Source organism: Phyllopteryx taeniolatus, unplaced genomic scaffold, assembly GCF_024500385.1.
Source record: "Phyllopteryx taeniolatus isolate TA_2022b unplaced genomic scaffold, UOR_Ptae_1.2 contig_33, whole genome shotgun sequence".
Lineage (NCBI taxonomy): Eukaryota > Metazoa > Chordata > Actinopteri > Syngnathiformes > Syngnathidae > Phyllopteryx > Phyllopteryx taeniolatus.
In genome coordinates, this window is record NW_026903261.1 from 57,351 (window position 1) to 75,646 (window position 18,296).

Genomic DNA, 18,296 nt, shown 5'->3' on the forward strand with positions numbered 1-18,296 from the left:
TTGTAGGCTCTTTCATTAGCACAGCAGGCCAGTGGAGGAGCAAAGCAGGTGACACCGCTTCGAAAAAAAAAATGCACAGTAAGGAAACGCAAAACAGCTAATCCTTGCCGCTTACGCCACAGTCAGGACAGCGGGTGCCGGCAGATAAGAGGACGGCATCTCCTCACTCGCGGCGGTCAAGGTTAGGGGCCGGAAAAGATCCTCAGTTGCCTGGCGATTCTGCTTCAGGAGTCGTACACTTGACATCCCATGTTCCTAAAGCGGCACGACCACAAGCGATTACATACTCCAAATGCGCGCTCATACAAAAATCACGCTGTATCCTATAGGTTGGATATCATTGGTGTTGGGTGGAATACTTTTCAGGAAAACAAAATAACTACGTCTTTATTAACGCTGCATCATCAAAGAGCAAGCAATTTACAACGCTCAGTCATTTGTAAGAATAACAGACCCACGTGTGCTGAACAACAGTATCAATTGGTGAAAAAATATGAAATTGAACAGATTTGGGTAAGTCACTGATGGGGTAGTGGTACACTCGCCTGACTTTGGTGCAGACAGCGTGGGTTCAGTTCCCACTCAGTGACAGTGTGACTGTGAGTGCGAATGGTTGTCCCTGTCTATATGTGCCCTGCGACTTACTGGCGACCAGTTCAGGGTGTAGTCCGCCTTTTGCCCAAAATCAGCTGGGATAGGCTCCGGCGCAGCGCCCCGCGACCTTTACCGGGATAAGCGGTGTTGAAAATGGATGGATGGACGTACCAAATTTGGCCCGATGCCCACAATATGTACTCTATATACAGGTGCGCACAAAAATGATTCGCAAAAGTTCTTCTAAAAACAGTACATCTTTAACAACTGGCCACAACTTTAGGACCAATTATCATGTATAAAATACTTTTTGCATTGAAAATGTCAGAGAGGTATTCATTTTTTTTTAAATCACTACACATGCTACTTTGTGTTGAAAACAATCGTAGCTGGCACGCTGACATCTAATTATGTTAATGTTGCAACCTACATCGGCAGTGTGCAAGCACGCATGTTCTCAGGACAAAGGCTATTTCGGTGGGTGAGGCTCTCAAAAAGGAAAGGAGAATAAATTGGTGGACAATATGGAAAGGGGGGAAAACGAATGCTGTGTGAAAGCAGCTTCAAGTAGCTGGCCATGCAGCTGCAAATTTTACCTCACCAGGCCACGAGAGGGAAGCAAAGTAAACTGCTCAAAACAACAGTCCAAATTCCAATTTGTCTGCTCGATGACTTTGGGTGTGTTTTATCGGCTGTTCCAACCTGAGAGCGAGCGGTTTGACTTCTGCTTGTGGAGCTTTTCCTTCTCCCTCTTCACCTTGGGCATGATCTTAAGCTTTATGCTGCTTTGACTACTGGGACGCACCAACCCCTGGATGCACACACAATCACGTGGCACAACGCACACAAGCACTTTGCACATATTCTTTTAAAAGATCTTTTTAAACATAGGACAAAAAACAGTGGGTATAAAAGGGAAGAACGTTTTTACTGACTCAGTTTGGTTTCGATATTTGGACAGTAAACATCGCCTAATTGTGCATTGTATTTTTTGAATTTGGTGTGCCAGGACCTGAGGAAGGCTCCTTAGAGCCGAAACGTTGTCGAGGCACACCGTTTGGTCGACAAAAAAAGTGTTTTTGGGGATTTTTTGTTTTTTTTGTTCTTTTGTGGGTTTTGGTTGTTATGATTAGAAATATATTACAAATTCATACCTATTAATAAATAGCACATCTAAAAGAAAAAAATATTACATAAATAACAAAGGCGACTCTATACAATTCATTTGGAATTAAAAAATTAAAACAGATGACTGGGGGAGTGGAAAGTGGTCCACTATGACCGGCGGGGCCAGCAGGCACGGGAAATGGAGACGGGAGATGGCGCAGGGGGATGGACCGTGCATCTCCCCCCCGATCCCGGAAGGGGAATTATTTCCCCTATACTGGGAGAGGGAGGTTTCGGTTCCCCTCACCTAACCTTTGCTATTAATTTGCTATTTGCTATTATTTGGGTCCACTGTACCAGGCTACTTGTGCAGCCATAAAAATAATATTTTAATTGATTATAATTATAATTCATGTTCCATTTAATTAATCAAATACATACAAGTCAAACGGACACAGCAAACTGCAATGCACAATATTTATTGTATTTGAGGATGAATAATCAACACAAGACAATGGAGATATGATCAGATGTTCATCATGACTACCCTGCACATATGTCTGTATACTTTCCAAACTTGATGGAATTTTGCAGTTGATTCCCACTGTACAAAATGGAAAGATACATTCAAACAAGCTCTGTGATTTAGTCACTTGATCAGGATCTTATTCAGCATGTAACTTCAGTGATAATAGAAATAGGTCTACAGATGTTTCTCAAACTGTGGAGATGTTGCAGGGTGTCACAATACTTGAGAGGGCATTTGTCCTAGAGCCTGGCAGACCTTTGGGGCTGGATTTGTCAAGGACAGATATCTGAGTAACCGTGCTGCCTTCAGTGAACAAGGTTCGACGTCGTTTACTATAACGCAGGTAACTCTGAGTCTGCCACTTCCAAAATCTCTTCTTCAGTTCTGCCTGCACCTGGACACACAGAATACAAAATAAATTGTGACAACACTTGTTTGAAATTCAAATTGTATGTACTGTACTTCTGAAGTACTTTGCAGTTTAAGAGTAAGATTAGTAAAGATGAGTAAAAGAGTATTAATGATGATATGATTCGCATTTGATAACCTTTGCTATGTTAAAGCCTATTTCTACTCCTGCACTCGGCAAAGAAAGTTTACATCATCACAGCTGATGTGGCCAGTCAGTGGATTTAAACTAGTGTGACTGCTGCAAACTGTGCAACGTTTTACTAATACTGTTCTTGTAAGGAAACCAACAGGAAGGACACTCAAGAAGCGCAGCCAAAAAGTGTGCCAGAAACTTGCTGATGGCTACCTTTGTTTTTGTCAGAAAAAACAAATTATTTTTAAGTTTATTCTTTTAAAACATCAAGGAAATCCTCTAAAGCCCAACACTGCCACGAAATGTATGACAATGGTCAGTGCATATACATGTCTGACCACGCATAGATGTTCTGCTTTTATGTCAAGGTTTTAAAGTCACTTACCTCACCATTTAAGAAACAGTAGAGTAGGGCAACAACAAATCCCTATAACCAAACAAAGGTAAATGTTATACTATATATATATATATATATATATGATATTATAGCTAAATATTGAAAGAATGTATGACCACTTAAATATACCACCTGAAAGGATCCCAAACCAAGCTCTATGAAAAGACGAGCCTCTGCTCCTGTGTTTTCTGGTAGGAAAGCAAACACCATATAGTGCATCCCAAACAGCGGAATGAGCAGCAGAGTGGATTTGGCCAGTCTCCTGCGAGCCCATATAGGCACATACAGTATTAATGAATGCATGTGTTGCAACTGTTTGTTCAGGTATCATGATCGATCAGATAATGTCGCACTTGAAGTGACTGGTATCGCTGCCGCCAACTCCAGGGGATCGCAGTTTCTGCACCAGAATACGGATCACATTGATGAAGATGAGGAAGTTTACCTGCATAAGGAAACGCAAATTGCCTTATGCATATACGGTATTCTCTCTCACTCTCTCGCTCTCCCTCACACACACACACACACATATATATATATGCTGTGATGCTTGCTGTGACTCACCAGTAATGATGCGGTTATTGGAGCTTTTATGATCCACCAGATAAAGGCCACATCTGTGTCATCCCAGCAGCTGAGGCACACCACATGCATTAATGAGATAACCAAGACCAAAATATTGTAGCTCTCGCCATACTGCACGTGACAACTCGCCCACCAGAACACATTAAGAGACATGAAAGCAAACCCTCAGTTGTTTGTCCTCTTTTTTTATGATTATCCATCCATCCATTTTCTCTAACGCTTTTCCTCACTAGGGTCACAGGCGTGCTGGAGCCTATGCCAGCTATCTTCGGGCAAGAGGAAGGGTACACCCTGAACTGGTTGCCAGCCAATCGCAGGGCACATACAAACAAACAACCATTCGCACTCACAGTCACACCTACGGACAATTTAGAGTCTCCAATTCATGCATGTTTTTGGGAAGTGGGAGGAAACCGGAGTGCCCGGAGAAAACCATGCAAACTCCACACAGGTGGGGTCGGGGATTGAGCCCCAAACCTCAGAACTGTGAGGCAGACGCTCTAACCAGTCGACCACCGTGCCGCCTAATTATTATTATTATTATTATTATTATTATTATTATTATTACCTACAGCCCTAATGAGGATCAGTGGTGCAGAAAATGGATGGGTGGATGGATTATTATTAGTTATTATAACCTCACCCTCTGTTGTCATAGAAGTTCCGAGTCAAGACCCATACAGTTATGATTGTTGTTGGGAGACCTGGGGGGCACAGAGTTATCGGATGATTCAAGTATCGTTCAAGAACGCCCCCAAACGGGACACAGAGGGAGGAAACAGCAATGAAAAGATTGATGATGAGCACTCACCCCAGCCAATTAGAATGTACCACCAGAAGTACTTTTTCTGGAAGACAAATGTGAGAGCCAGCAGGGTCTGCAAGTACATGCCCTCCACCAAGAGCCAGAAGTAGTTGGCTAGGATACTAAACTGAAAGAAGGCCACTGCTGATTTACAGGATGTCTGCAAGATGTAAACAATTACAAATCAGCATCCGATATTTGGAGGGTGCCATTTATCTGTAGTGGTCATAACAGTAATAGTGTTTCACATCCATTTTTGGGGTCACAGAGAAGATGATAAAACATTGGACTGGTAACCTTTCATTTTGACAATTAATACTCTGCGACTGAAGCTGAGCGTAATTGAGGTTATGTTGGTTCAGGCTGTCAGATTACTGTATATTGGTAACGATGAGGGATCACTGCAGTTCGAAGTTATTTTTCATGATAATAGTGTGAATTGTTTTATTTTGAGATTGATATTCCTTTTTTCCACGTGTACACCACCCTTGTCTGTCTATTAAGATATTTTCTCTCCTGTTTATGCATCTTTCCCAGTGTAATGAATTAATCTGCCATCCTGCTCCTTTCCTGGCAAGGAAATGACATAAGCTTCAATAAGTTCCTACTGTAACCAATTTCAGTAAATTCACATTCACTCAAACTTTCCATCCGTGAATGTTTGTGACTAATGCTTGTTAATAGGAATGACTCCCACAATACTTTTCCAGTGCGCATTGAATTTGGTGACATTACACGCACATTGCTGGAGAGCGATGCTGTCACACTCACACTTGACATGAAACAGTGGTCCAGGTCTTCGTTGGAGAAGAGAATTTCATCTTTAATGAAGACAGCGCTCGCTCTCAAGATGAAAGAGAAGAAGAGGTTCATATGGATGTAGTTCCTGGTGCAGTGAAATTTCCTATAGAAAGAGAAATTAACTCCCCACTAATACAAAACATTTGAAAGTATTGTGAGTACAAATATTAATAGTAAAATATTACTGCTACACATATTTCATGTTTAAGTACTTGCCATGATTGAAAAAAAAATTACCTGAATAATATAAAGACAAAAATGGCAGATATAAGAGAGATGAGGGAGGTAGCATAGCCAGCTGTATACACCTGTTTGAAGTTGGAGAAGTAGGTTGTCTGAATTGTAAGAGACAAAAGGAAAAGAGGTGTTAGCAATTTTTATTGTTGCTAATTAAATGCTAACAGGTAAACGCAATGTTTGTTACCTCCACTGTGAATATTTTCGGCTGAGGTTAACAAATGTATCAATGAATATACATTATGTACCGATGATTGTGAAGTAGCAAGGAAAAGTGCTTTTACTACCTATCATTCCAAAGATATTTTGATTATCAGAATTTGTATTTATTCATTACAGTTCTCAAAATGTAATCAGAAAAAATATAATTCAATAGACTGAACGGATCCCCACATGAGCGACCATATGCCAAGGCCCCTTACTGGAATAAATCCAAAGCAGAACCAAGACGAGCATGGGGCAGCCATCTGCCTGGGGTGAAAGTTCAGAAAATGAAAAAAACTGCATCAGAAAAGCTTGAAGCTTTGTATTTGATTGTCAAGTCCAAAAGGACTGTTTGTCAAAGGTACGTCAATAATGCCAAAAAGTGTCTGCGCATCAATATTTCATGTTGATTGGGTGATATGATACACGTTTCCAGTTTTTATGTCCCAGTCGCAAACTGCAAAAAGTTGCAAAAAGACCACTGCAGTGGTCACATAATAATTAAAGAGAGAGAGAGAGAGAGAGACAATGTTCATTATTGATTGACCTATTATAGAACATTCTGGAAATAACCACTCACACAAATACATTTGTGCAGCAAGTGATTAAAATGGCAAAGTCTTGCACTCTATAAACTATGTACAGTATCACAGAGACATTCAGAATCGGTTTTATGCCAATGTCTACCTCTGATTCTGCTTCACTGTCATCTGCAAAATCACAGGCTTCTGTATAGTTTGGGTACAGCGCAGACCATCCGTTTTCTGTGCAGTTCCTGTAGATGTAACCTAAAGTACAACATAAGCAGAGTTATAGAGAGACTAAGCGCAAAATCACAGTGAGGAACAAAAGAAATCGATTGAATCTGTAAGATAAATAAATAATCATTTACAGAGACTGGTTAGTCTCGTAACCAGGAGCCTCATGAAATCATCCATTATCAATGTGTTTTATTGATGAGGAAACTACAACTGAGAAGTGGGCTAATTCAACTCCTATATACCTGTATGTACATCAAAAACACAAAAGATAAAACCTATGAGTAAAGATTAAGAAAGAAAAAGGGTATTTATCAGTATTGTAGCTAAATGGACCCACTGTCTGATGCCAACTATTGTTTCATTATAATTCCACATTTCTAATGTTAAAGAAATCTCGTTTCCAAATTCCTTTTATTCATCCATCCATTTTCTACACCGCTTATTTCTGCCCGCTGGAGCCTATCCCAGCGGGCAGTAGGCGGGATACACTCTGAACTGGTTGCCAGCCAATCACAGGACAGAACAATTGTAAGTGAATATAACTGATCAATAAATTCAGTAGCAATAAACTGAATTTATTGTAATAATAATAACTTTAGTTATACAGCACCTTTTAAAAACACGTGTGCACAAAGTGCTGAGACAGACCTAATATCTCCGGAGTGCCCGTCGGGTTTGGCGGGATGCCCGAGCTGCCCTGTACCGCACGGTGGCTCAGAACCAACAGCTCACCAACCTTTACAGGATTCCGGCTTCTGCCTACCATCCTGGACAGGACGTTTGGCTTTCCAAACGGACTTGCGTTTGACTGGGGGCGGGGGGCTGGGTGGTTGAAGAAATTGGGTCCTCACTTCATTGGCCCATTTAAGGTCGAGGCTGTGATAAACCCTGCCGCTGTGAGACTCAGGCTCCCTCCTTCCCTCAAGATTCACCCCATGTTCCATGTTTCGCTGCTCAAGCCGGTCTCCTGTGGTGCCTCCTCCTCCTTGATGGTCGGCCTGCCTACACGGGGAGGTCAGTTTTAGACTCCAGGAGTCGGGGCCGGGGAGCGCAATATCTGGTTGACTGGGAGGATACAGTCCCGAGGAACGTCAGTGGGTCCCTCACTCCTGGATCCTGGACACGTCACTCATCCGCGATTTCCACTCGCTCCACCCCTCCAAGCCTGGACGTCTGCCAGGGGGCGTCCGTGTCGCTTTTTCATGCACCACATACATTCCCTATAACTATAGCAATAGGGTGGGATGTGGTCATTCACTTGTCTCATGGCTTGACTCCTGCCCCCCCCCCCCCCTTTTTTTAGGTTGTCGGGCCTGTCCCTTTCCTCACTTGGGTCCCTGCCTTTCTCTCCCCTCTCCTGGCACCCTTGACCGTCATTGCTCACAGTTGGCACTTGGGATGGGGTCACTGTTGGCGGGGAGTTGCCTTTTCGGGTGGTAGCTGGCCTGTTGGTGGTTGTGGCCCCCATGATTTCTGGGGGTGACAGGGGTGGCGGTGGGGTGCGCTGAGTGGGATTGGTTGGCATACCCCTGACTGGATCCCCGACAGGATGGACGCGCTGGGTCCACCCTTCCTATGTGTGCTGACACAGCAACTCCGTACACCAGTTGACTAACATACATATGATATGATGTTTATTCACTAATAAGTTCCACAGACACGCTATAGGCTTTTATTGTTTATGTTGGGACTCCTAACAAAAAACAATCTTGTACTAGGATATCAATTTACAGGTTCTTACAGGTAAGTAGACACTATAAAAGGATTCCACCACGCCACTCATTAGTATCACTGCCTTGCTCATTTCCCCCATCCTGTCCTACCCTGTCCTTTTCTGTCCTCTCTCATCTCGTCCTAATAGTTAGAAGTTGCATGTCCTCACCGGGTGTGTCCGTCCCCCATCCACCCGTTCCCAAATAAGAACGCTACTTGACTTTGGTTAGGGTTACTTGTGGTCAAATTTCTAGACTGCCTAATTGTTGTTCTTGTTATTGTTCTGCTGTAGTTCGCCCCCCTATTCCCCTTCTCCGTTATCTCCTTCTGTCTGTCCCCTAAAACCGTTTTCTGTCCAGCTGCATTTTCAAAAAAACATAAGAATAATTTACAAACATAAAATAAAAATAAACATAGGGAGTGTTTCAAACTCCACTGTAGCACAGCACAAAAGGCATACAGATCCAGGAATCTGGATGGCCATGCAGCTGAACAGGACAGGGTAAAAAATAATAAATAAATTAAAAAAAATTTAAAAAAGGGAGAAGACCACATCACATAAAAGCCAGTCAAGCAAAAGTCTGTTTTCAGAAGCAATTTTAAAATTTTAATTGAAAATAATTTATGTTAATACTCAGACACTACCTCATTTGTGTGTTATCAAACTACTTATTTTTCTTTTACAACAACAATTTTAAAAAAAAAGTTTTGTTATTATGATTTTTAGCACACATTAACATACTGCAGACACAGTGAAAAATCTACCCAGTATACTATCAACCACCTGCGATGACTCCAAATAATTCCATACTAGAGCCGTCGTGGCTCGGGTTAACGTCCACCGCTGGCGCCGTTAACCTAGAGGGTGCCAGTGGAAATTCAGCTACTGTGGGTCGAAGACGAAGGAGAATTGGAAATTGGGTTCTTAGGCAGAAAGAGAAGAGGAAAGCACAGAACTGAATGTGGGGACTTTTAATGTTGGACCTATGACAGGAAAAGCTCAGGAGTTGGTTGACATGATGATTAGGAGAAAGGGTGATATATTGTGTGTTCAGGAGAGCAGGTGGAAAGGCAGTAAGGCTAGAAGTTTCGGGACAGGGTTTAAATTATTTTACCATTGTGTAGATGGGAAGAGAAATGGAGTCAGGGTTATTTTAAAGGAAGGATTAGTTAAGAATTTCTTGAAGGTGAAAAGAGTATCAGATCGAGTGATGAGGCTGAAACTTGAAATTGAGAGTATGATGTATAATGTGATTCGTGGCTATGCCCCACAGGTAGGATGTGACCGAGAGGTGAAAGAGAAATTCTGGAAGGAGATGGACGAAGTAGTTATGAGCATCTCAAACAGAGAGACAGTCGTGATTGGTGCAGATAGTAATGGACATGTTGGTGACTCTAAGGTAGTGGTTGGGGAGAGTGTGGCTAGACAGCATAGGATTGTGGTGTGTAAAATGACTGGTGGTGGGGAGGAAGATTAAGAAGACAAAGGCAGAGCAGAGAACCATGTGGTGGAATCTGAGAAAGAAAGAGTCTTGTGCGGCTTTTTGAGAAGAGGTGAGACAGGTTCTCGGTGGATAGAAGGAGCTTCCAGAAGACTAGACCACAACAGCCAAGGTGATCAGAGTGACAAGCAGGAGAGTACTTGGTGTATCTTCTGATGTTGAACTAAACCCTGGGCCAGTGCTAGCTGGGCCTCCACCTCTGCTACCTGGGCCAACATCACTGCCAGCTGGGCCTTTACCCCGAGCAGCCGGGCTAATACCACTGCTAGATCAGCTAACATCATTGCTAGCTAGGCCTCCACCTCTGCTAGCTGGGCCTCTACCACTGCTAGCTGGGCCTCTACCACTGCTAGTTGGGCCAACACCACTGCTAGATGGGCCTTCACCTCTGCTGGTTGGGCCTCTGCCGGCTGGGCCTCTGCCGGCTGGGCCTCTGCCGGCTGGGCCTCTGCCGGCTGGGCCTCCGTCACCGCCGGCTGGGCCTCCGTCACCGCCGGCTGGGCCTCCGCCACTGCCGGCTGTCCTGGATGTGTGTTCTTGTTTTTGTCTCCCCCCTGTTTCACACACACCTGCTCCCTTGAGCATCTTCACCACCTGTGCCTCCTTCACCCTAATTACCCCTTGTATTTAACCTCGTGTCTCATTCCCTCTCGTCGCCAGTTCGTTGTACCTTGTCGTCGCGTTCCAGCATTCCTTGTTTCCACGTCACAGACTCACAGTAAGACTTGACCCTATTCCGATTATCGACCTCGCCTCTTTGCCTCATGTTTTTGGATACTGTTGCCTTTCTTGGATTGCCTGCCTGTGTACCGACCTATGCCCGTATATTAAACCTCTCTTTTTGGAAACTGTCCATTTGTTTTGGAGTCGTGCATTTTTGGGTCCTATCCTCTGTTCCGTTCATGACACCGGCTGGGCCTCCCCCACTGCTGGCTGATGCGGAAGGTGGGAGCATAAACAGGGGGCTGCCAAACCCCGCAATACTAAAACGCAGGGTGTTCCAAACCGTTAATAACTCTAAATTAATATAGAACTTAACACGTAAACCAAAACGCATTCTTTGTGCACACTTAAATGTACGAAGCACTTTAACAAAAAGTGATCAGGTCCATCCCCTTCTCACTGACTCAAATATTGACTTCCTCTGCCTATCTGAGACATGGCTCCATGAATCTTCGCCCTCAGCAATACTATCTGTACCTGGTTATAAAATGTTTAGAAAAGACAGACAGGGTTATAAGGGAGGAGGTGTTATGATTTATGCCAAGGACACTTTTAATTGTAATGAAATACATGTTACAGATGAGAATGGATTAGAATTTCTTGGACTAACTGTTTCTTTGTCACAGCAAATGTCTTTTATTCTTGTAGTTATTTATAGGCCTCCCTCATCAAATGCAGATTTTTATGTAAAGCTGGACATTTTACTGAAACAACTCAATCTTGCAAAAGAGGTGATAATAATGGGTGATCTAAATGTTAATTGGGAAGTTAACAAAGTTGGGAAAAAATTGAAAGGTTATGGATGATATAGATGACTCAGGTAATTAATGGCCCTACGAGAATTACAAACTCCACCCGCACTCAGATTGATCTGGCTTTTACTAATAAGCCAGAAAGGATCCTGAAGCCATACAATACGCTCACAGGATTGTCTGATCACAATCTTATAATGGTCACAAGAAAATTAAATAAAACGTGCTTCAAACCCTTGGCCACCACTGAATCCTATAGGATACCAAAACATGAACAACTAAATTTCCAAGATTCTATCCAAGTAAACTGGAATGTATTACTCGCTGGCAAAAATTTAGATGAGGACTGTTCTAAATTTGCCAACAAAATACAAAAAATTATTATACAATTTACACGGATAATTAAACTAAAATCTAGAAAGAATGGCCTTCCTTGGTTCTTCTCTTCTTCTTCTTCTTTTCCTTTCGGCTTGTCCCGTTAGGGGTCGCCACAGCGCGTCATCCTTTTCCATGAGAGGAAAAGGATGACGCTGTGCATCCTCCTCTCGAACACCAACTGCCATCATGTCTTCCCTCACGACATCCATCAACCTTCTCTTTGGTCTTCCTCGAGCTCTCTTGCCTGGCAGCTCCATCCTCATCATCCTTCTACCAATATACTCACTCTCTCTCCTCTGGACGTGTCCAAACCATCGAAGTCTGCTCTCTCTAACTTTGTCTCCAAAACATCGAACCTTGGCTGTCCCTCTGATGAGCTCATTTCTAATTTTATCCAACCTGGTCACTCCGAGAGCGAACCTCAACATCTTCATTTCCGCCACCTCCAGCTCTGCTTCCTGTTTTCTCTTCAGTGCCACTGTCTCTAATCCATACATCATGGCTGGCCTCACCACTGTTTTATAAACTTTGCCCTTCATCCTAGCAGAGACTCTTCTGTCACATAACACACCTGACACCTTCCTCCACCCGTTCCAACCTGCTTGGACCCGTTTCTTCACTTCCTGACCACACTCACCATTGCTCTGGACGGTTGACCCCAAGTATTTAAAGTCCTCTACCCTTGCCATCTCTTCTCTCTGTAGCCTCATTCTTCCCCCACCACCCCTCTCATTCATGCACATATATTCTGTTTTACTTCGGCTAATCTTCATTCCTCTTCTTTCCAGTGCATGCCTCCATCTTTCTAACTGTTCCTCCAGCTGCTCCCTGCTTTCACTGCAGATCACAATGTCATCTGCAAACATCATGGTCCATGGGGATTCCAGTCTAACCTCATCTGTCAGCCTATCCATCACCACTGCAAAAAGGAAGGGGCTCAGGGCTGATCCCTGATGCAGTCCCACGTCCACCTTAAATTCTTCTGTCACACCGACAGCACACCTCACCGCTGTTCTGCTGCCCTCGTACATGTCCTGTATTATTCTAACATACTTCTCTGCCACTCCAGACTTCCGCATGCAGTACCACAGTTCCTCTCTGGGTACTCTGTCATAGGCTTTCTCTAGATCTACAAAGACACAATGTAGCTCCTTCTGACCTTCTCTGTACTTTTCCATCAACATCCTCAAGGCAAATAATGCATCTGTGGTACTCTTTCTAGGCATGAAACCATACTGTTGCTCGCAAATACTCACTTCTGTCCTGAGTCTAGCCTCCACTACTCTTTCCCATAACTTCATTGTGTGGCTCATCAACTTTATTCCTCTATAGTTGCCACAGCTCTGCACATCACCTTTGTTCTTAAAAATGGGCACCAGTACACTTTTCCTCCATTCCTCAGGCATCTTCTCACGCACTAGAATTCTATTGAACAAGCTGGTCAAAAACTCCACAGCCACCTCTCCTAGATGCTTCCATACCTCCACAGGAATGTCATCAGGACCAACTGCCTTTCCATTTTTCATTCTCTTTAATGCCTTTCTAACTTCCCCCTTACTAATCATTGCCACTTCCTGGTCCACCACACTTGCCTCTTCTACTCTCCCTTCTCTATCATTTTCCTCATTCATCAACTCCTCGAAGTATTCTTTCCATCTACCTAGCACACTGCTGGCACCAGTCAACATATTTCCAGCTCTATCCTTAATCACCCTAACCTGCTGCACATCCTTCCCATCTCTATCCCTCTGTCTAGCCAGCCTGTATAGATCCTTTTCTCCTTCTTTAGTGTCCAACCTGCCATACATGTCATCATATGCCTCTTGTTTTGCCTTTGCCACCTCTACCTTTGCCCTGTGTCGCATCTCAATGTATTCCTTTCGCCTCTCCTCGGTCCTCTCAGTGTCCCACTTCTTCTTAGCTAACCGTTTTCCTTGTATGATTTCCTGTACTGTGAGGTTCCACCACCAAGTCTCCTTCTCTCCTTTCCTGCCAGAAGATACACCAAGTACTCTCCTGCCTGCTTCTCTGATCACCTTGGCTGCAGTGGTCCAGTCTTCTGGAAGCTCTTCCCGTCCACCGAGAGCCTGTATCACCTCTTCCCGAAAAGCTGCACAACACTCGTCCTGTCTCAGCTTCCACCACATGGTTCTCTTCTCTGCCTTTGTCTTCCTAATTTTCCTCCCCACCACCAGAGTCATCTTACACACCACCATCCTATGCTGTCTAGCCACACTCTCCCCTACCACTACCTTACAGTTGGTAACCTCCTTCAGATTACATCGTCTGCACAAGATGTAATCCACCTGTGTGCTTCTACCTCCGCTCTTGTAGGTCACCCTATGTTCGTGCCTCTTCTGGAAAAAAGTGTTCACTACAGCCATTTGCATCCTTGTTGCAAAGTCTACCACCATCTGTCCCTCCAAGTTCCTTTCCTGGATACCGTACTTACCCATCACTTCTTCATCACCCTTATTACCTTCACCAACATGTCCATTACAATCTGCACCAATTACGACTCTCTCTCTGTCTGGGATGCTCAGAACTACATCATCTAGCTCCTTCCAGAATTTCTCTTTCAACTCTAGGTCACATCCTACCTGTGGGGCATAGCCACTAATCACATTACACATAACACCCTCAATTTCAAATTTCAGCCTCATCACTCGATCTGATACTCTTTTCACCTCCAAGACATTCTTAGCCAACTCCTCTTTTAAAATAACCCCGACTCCATTTCTCTTCCCATCTACACCATGGTAAAATAATTTAAACCCTGCCCCTAAACTTCTAGCCTTACTGCCTTTCCACCTGGTCTCCTGGACACACAATATATCAACCTTTCTCCTAATCATCATGTCAACCAACTCCCGGGATTTTCCTGTCATAGTCCCAACATTCAAAGTCCCCACATTCAGTTCTAGGCTCTGTGTTTTCCTCTTCTCTTTCTGCCGAAGAACCCGCTTTCCACCTCTTCTTCTTCTTCTTCTTTGACTTCGACTTCGACCCACAGTAGCTGAATTTCCAACAGCGCCCTGCAGGTTGACGGCGCCGGTGGCGGACGTTGTTAACCCGGGCCACGACCGATCCGGTATGGAATTCTTTGGATGAACGCTCATATTTGTTTGGCAAGGTTTTAAGCCGGATGCCCTTCCTGACGCAACCCTCTGCATTTATCCGGGCTTGGGACCGGCCTACAGTTTGCACTGACTTGTGCCCCCCATAGGGCTGCATTAATGGCCTTCCTTGGTTAAACACATTTATTCTGAAACTGATGAAAGAACGCGATCATTCCTTGAAGTTGTCGGTCAAATCAGGATACAATAGACACCAATTTATTTCACTTAGAAATAGGGTAGTGAAAGAAATAGGAAAATCTAAGGCTGACTTTTTCATTACTGCTTTGAATAGTGTGAAGGGATTATATTAAAAAACTATTGGGTGATACACAAAATAACAAAACAAAACTTATGCAAATTCAATTAAATGGAAACATCTTGACGGAACCTCAAGTGATGGCTGCTGCTTTTAACAACTACTTCATTGAATCTGTGTCAGAAATCTCTACTAAGTTTGCAGTAAAACAAAGGAAGGAATACCCTGCATTGTCTGCAACGCAGTTCTTTACTATTACAAATATTACTGAGACCAAAGTTATCGATTTAATTCATTCACTCAAACCAAGGCAAAGGATGTTTTTGGAATGGACACGAAAATGCTCAAAGATCTAGGTTCAACTCTTGCTACTCCTATTGCCTCAATCATTTATCTTTCAATTTCATCTGGTCACTTTCCAAAGGCCTGAAAAATCTGCTATTGTTACCTCTGTCTTTAAATCCAGTGACTCAACCTCTCTGAATAACTACCGACCGATAAGCATTCTTCTGGCCATTTCCAAAGTTGCAGAAAAATGGGTGTCAGAGCAGATTGTCCATTATTTAAACAGCAGCTCCCCCTCTCTCCACTTCATGCAGTTTGGTTTCAGATCCAAGCATTCCACTGAAATGGCTACATGCCTCTTCATTGAGAAAATAAAATCTTCTCTCGACAAGGGTGGAGTTGTAGGGGCGGTGTTCTTGGACCTTAGGAAGGCCTTTGATACAGTAAATCACTGTTCTTCTTACCAAGCTCTCAAAATTTAACTTCTCTCGCAAAGCTGTGAGCTGGATTGAATCATATCTGCATGATCGAACACAATCTGTATCAGTTAACAACTGCAGATCAGAGTCTTTTAGGCTAACCTCTGGAGTCCCTCAGGGATCAATATTAGGCCCCCATTTATTTAGTCTTTATATCAACGATTTGCCCACTGTTTGTTTTGAAGCTGAGTGCGTAATGTATGCAGACGACACGGTTTTCTTTGTTCATGGTCGCTCCAAAGATACTGTTGCTGCTAAACTCACTCATACAATGTCCTGTGTCACAACTTGGTTGCAGGAGTGCTGTCTACAGCTAAACGTTTCTAAAACTGTAGGCATGTATTTCACTAAAACAAACAGAGTATCACCTGACCCCGACATACTTAATGGAGAAAAAATGCAAATTGTCAGCCAATACAAATATCTTGGGTTAATAATAGATTCACAGCTTTCCTTTAAAGCCCATATTGACAAATTGTGTAAAAACATCAAATTAAACCTCGCAAATTTTCGTGCAATTCGAAATGAAATGTCAACTGAAGCTGCAAAAATGTACTTGCATTCAATGATTCTTAGTCACTTTCATTGTTGCATAACCAGTTGGTCCGAGGCTGGTCAGAATGCAAAAAAAACATTGGAAGTTTTGTACAAACAAGTAATTAAAGTGATGGATAAAAAAACCAAGGCACTATAATCACTGTGCAATTTTAAAAAAATACAGTCTTTTAAACTGGGACAGTCTTCACATATTTGCAGATTTAAATTTGATTTATAAAGTACTGCATGATTTGGCTCCAGCTCTTCTGGCTAAGTTCATCAGCCAAAGAAACAGCTCTGAGCATGTCACTCGAGGCTCTGTCAGAGGTGACTGTCTCATTCCTCTGCGCAGGAGCACTTTCAGTAAGTCAGCCTGGTCAGTGAGGAGCGCTGGTGAGTGGAACTCAGTACCTGAGGAGGTTAAACTGCTTACAACATACAAGGCCTTCACAAAAAAACTGAAAATGTGGCTCGTTAACACCTATAGCTGCCAACACTAAAAGACAAGTATGTTATGATGTTTTCATGTTATGATCAAATGATTTGTGGTTTTATTCTCTCTTAATAGTATAATAAGTATTTGATTATGTATCCTGTATTATATTGTCTTGTAGATGTATTTTACTGCTTTTTTACATCATGGCCAGGGGACTACAGATGAAAACTAGCCTTCTGGCTAATTCTGGCTTTTTTAACCATGTGTACTTCATGTGTTTTATGAAACTGCATTGTCCCCTTTCAAATAAACTGATTAACCAAAGAGCTTAGCTAAGAAGAAGTGGGACACTGAGAGGACTGAGGAGAGCACAAAGGAATACATGGAGACCCGGCACAGGGCGAAGGTAGAGCTGGCAAAGGCCAAACATGAGGCCAGGTTGGACAATAAAGAATGAGAAAAAATATCTATACAGGTTGGCCAGACAGAGAGCTAGAGATGTGCAACAGGTTAGGGTGATTCAGGATAGAGATGGAAATGTGTTGACTGGTGCCAGTAGTGTGCTGGATAGATGAAAAGAATAATTTGAGGGGTTGATGAATGAGGAAAATGAGAGAGAAGGGAGCATTGAAGAGGGAAGTGTGGTGGACCAGGAAGTGGCAATGATTAGTAAGGGGGAGTGAGAAAGGCACTAAAGAGGATGAAAAAAGGAAAGGCAGTTGGTCCTGATGACATACCTGTGGAGGTATGGAAGCATCTAGGAAAGGTGGCTGTGGAGTTTTTGACCAGGTTGTTCAACAGAATTCTAGCAGGTGAGAAGCAGCTGAGGAATGGAGGAAAAGTGTGCTGGTGCCCATTTTTAAGAACAAGGGTGATGTGCAGAGCTGTGTGAACTATAAAGGAATAAAGTTGAAGAGCCACACAATGAAGTTATCAGAAAGAGTAGTGGAGGCTAGACTTCGGGAAGAAGTGAGTATTTGCGAGCAACAATATGGTTTCATGCCTAGAAAGAGTACCACAAATGCATTATTTGCCTTGAGGATGTTGATGGAGAAGTACAGAGAAGGTCAGAAAGAGCTACAATGTGTCTTTGTAGATCTAGAGAAAGCCACTGACAGAGTACCCAGAGAGGAACTGTGATACTGCATGCGGAGGTTTGGAGTGGCAGAGAAGTATGTTAGAACAATACAGGACATGTATGAGGGCAGCAGAACAGCGGTGAGGTGTGCTGTAGGTGTGACAGACAAATTTAAGGTGGCGGTGGGACTGCATCAGGGATCAGCCCTGAGCCCCTTCCTGTTTGCAGTTGTGATCGATAGGCTGACAGATGAGGTTAGACTGGAATCGCCATTGGACCATGATCACAAATGACATTGTGACCATCAGTGAAAGCAGGGAGCAGGTGGAGGAACAGTTAGAAATGTGGAGGCATGCACTGGAAAGGAGAGGAATGAGGATTAGCCAAACTAAGACATAAAATACTTGCATGAATTAGAGGGGTGGAGGGGGAAGACTGAGGCGACAGGGAAAAGAGATAGCGGGGGTGAAAGAC

The 18,296-nt window shown here is 43.3% G+C and overlaps 1 protein-coding gene across 2 annotated transcripts in view; it reads right to left on the reverse strand.

Annotated features, from left to right (window-relative positions):
• Window positions 1-2,206: 2,206 nt before the first annotated feature.
• Window positions 2,207-18,296, reverse strand: part of LOC133473643 (pituitary adenylate cyclase-activating polypeptide type I receptor-like) — a 74,574-nt gene continuing 58,484 nt past the window's right edge. For both annotated transcript variants that reach the window (XM_061765244.1, XM_061765242.1), the window contains exons 4-13: window positions 6,491-6,591; window positions 5,600-5,697; window positions 5,333-5,465; window positions 4,568-4,721; window positions 4,400-4,460; window positions 3,736-3,805; window positions 3,525-3,616; window positions 3,304-3,433; window positions 3,160-3,201; window positions 2,207-2,624 (exon numbers count right to left, since the gene is read on the reverse strand). In XM_061765244.1, coding sequence (XP_061621228.1) covers window positions 2,418-2,624; window positions 3,160-3,201; window positions 3,304-3,433; window positions 3,525-3,616; window positions 3,736-3,805; window positions 4,400-4,460; window positions 4,568-4,721; window positions 5,333-5,465; window positions 5,600-5,697; window positions 6,491-6,591 — 1,088 coding nt within the window. In that variant the 3' untranslated portion in view covers window positions 2,207-2,417. The remainder of the gene's footprint in view (window positions 2,625-3,159; window positions 3,202-3,303; window positions 3,434-3,524; window positions 3,617-3,735; window positions 3,806-4,399; window positions 4,461-4,567; window positions 4,722-5,332; window positions 5,466-5,599; window positions 5,698-6,490; window positions 6,592-18,296) is intronic.